This window comes from Salvelinus sp. IW2-2015, linkage group LG13, assembly GCF_002910315.2.
Source record: "Salvelinus sp. IW2-2015 linkage group LG13, ASM291031v2, whole genome shotgun sequence".
In the NCBI taxonomy this organism is placed as follows: domain Eukaryota; kingdom Metazoa; phylum Chordata; class Actinopteri; order Salmoniformes; family Salmonidae; genus Salvelinus; species Salvelinus sp. IW2-2015.
The window spans coordinates 30,562,344-30,564,310 of NC_036853.1; the positions used below are offsets into that span (position 1 = coordinate 30,562,344).

The 1,967-nt window shown below is 42.8% G+C and overlaps 1 protein-coding gene across 1 annotated transcript in view; it reads left to right on the plus strand.

Annotated features, from left to right (window-relative positions):
- The window catches only part of LOC111971218 (desmoplakin-B), a 59,049-nt gene that overhangs the window by 37,903 nt on the left and 19,179 nt on the right, over window positions 1-1,967 (plus strand). The window contains 2 exon segments of the mRNA XM_070446222.1: window positions 287-465; window positions 691-829. Coding sequence (XP_070302323.1) covers window positions 287-465; window positions 691-829 — 318 coding nt within the window.

Sequence of the window (1,967 nt, forward strand, 5' to 3'; positions counted from 1 at the left end):
CAAGTAAAACACACCACAAAGTGTTCCGTTCTCCACACATCGCTGAACGCATGCACGCACGAAACTCACACCAAGACCAGAGCACTCATCACACACAAGGCAGCAACGCACCCTAGGCGCCACACTACCACACAACACACACACACACACACACACACACACACACACACACACACACACACACACACACAGATAGAATATACCTTGGAGTATACTTTACTAGGAGTACTACTGGGTATGTAGGTTTGGGTTTGTGCATGTGACTAAATGTGTGTGTTTTCCCCAGTCTGTACAGCGGGACGTGGACTCTATCCGTGAGGAGTACCTGCGTCTAAAGGAGCGTGTTCTGAAGGAACTGGAGAACATGACTGACTCTGACAAAGCTACGTTCCTACACAGCCAACTCGGCCTCATCAACGAGAGACTGGGCAGTCTGGACGAGTGCTCCGCAGCATACCTACAGAGGTAAACATGATACTGTAGTGTATGAGCATACACCCACAGCCTGAAAGAGTTCTCTTGCAGCATACCCATAGCGGTACTCTATATACAGACACACTCACCACTCATTGCTCAAGTGTAACTAATTTGTTTTGACAAATTCTCTCTCTCCATCTCTCTCTCGTTCTTTGCGACTCTCTCCCCCTTCTTCTCTCTCTCTTCTCTGTCCTCCCCCCTCTCCCATCCCAGGCTGCGGGCTCTAAGGGCCCTCCTGCAAAGTGTGTCCAGGGCTGAGGACATCATTAAGGTCCATGAGGCCAGACTGACAGAGAAGGAGACCACATCCTTGAATCCTGCAGAGGTGGGGGACTACAGTTCCACTCTGAAGGTAACACTTACTGTATGACACACAAGCCCAAAGAATGTGGTAATGGCAGTGTCTGTCACACCAATTATTCAGCCTGTCAGTTAGCTGTATGTGGTACTTCTAGGATAAAATGGTCTGTTTGTAAGTTAGAGCCCAATAAAATCTGTGATGTGGAAAACGAGGAAGGAATACAGACATTAAAACGGAATTCAACAATCTATTTTTTTTTATTGATGTAGCCCTAAGCGATGAAGCTTATGACAACCGTCTTCTGGTAGATGGAAAGGCTTTCCAAAAAATTATCTCAATTAAATGTAAATTACAAAGTAGTCTATGCCTATCTGGCAGAATGATATCATGATTATTTGCATCAATCCAGTGGTGATTTGTTTAGCAAACTCTGCAACCACATGTGTGCTACAGAAACACTGCTAACCTAGCAAATCTCTTGCTGGTGTGCACTTGAAGGGTATCTACACCCAAAAAATAGCATTTCTTAGATTTTTCCCACACCTCAAAAGTGCTCTCCTGATGTGGTTTAAGCACTGTTGTGGACTTAGAACATCCAATTTTGTTGTTTTTCTGTAAAAAAAAAAAGTGATTATTTGTTGTATTATTTTAATTAGATGAGTTTATTAGTCACATGCACAGGGTCGCAGATGTAATCTCAGGCTTATGTGAAACGTTTATGCTCTGAGCTCCAACAGTGCACGACAAAAAAAAGAAGTGATGAGTCAATAATACAAAATTATAATATACTGTTTACACATTTACAATTGTAGCAATGATAAATGTCCATTGGGGATGGGGGCAGGGTAAGTGTCCATTTTGAGAGTGAAAACCTGAAAAGGGGAAAAATCTGAAACCTGGAAAAACAAAACGGAATTTGGGAAAAAACTAAACGTAATTTGCCAAAAAATAAAATAGATTTTATTGGGCCCTAGTAAATGTTTTGAAGTCTGTGAGTTTTGTGGTTATTTGGGTTCTCGGTATGTACTCTAAAAGGGACAGTTAACTTTCTGATTAAAATCTAAGACGATCTGTTGTGTGTGTGTGTGTTGTTGTGTGTGGTGTGTGTGTGTGTGTGTGTGTGTGTAGTGTGGTTGAGAGTATGAGGGACGGAAGCTTGTGAGTGGGAAGTAGGGCCGTTTCCTGGTCG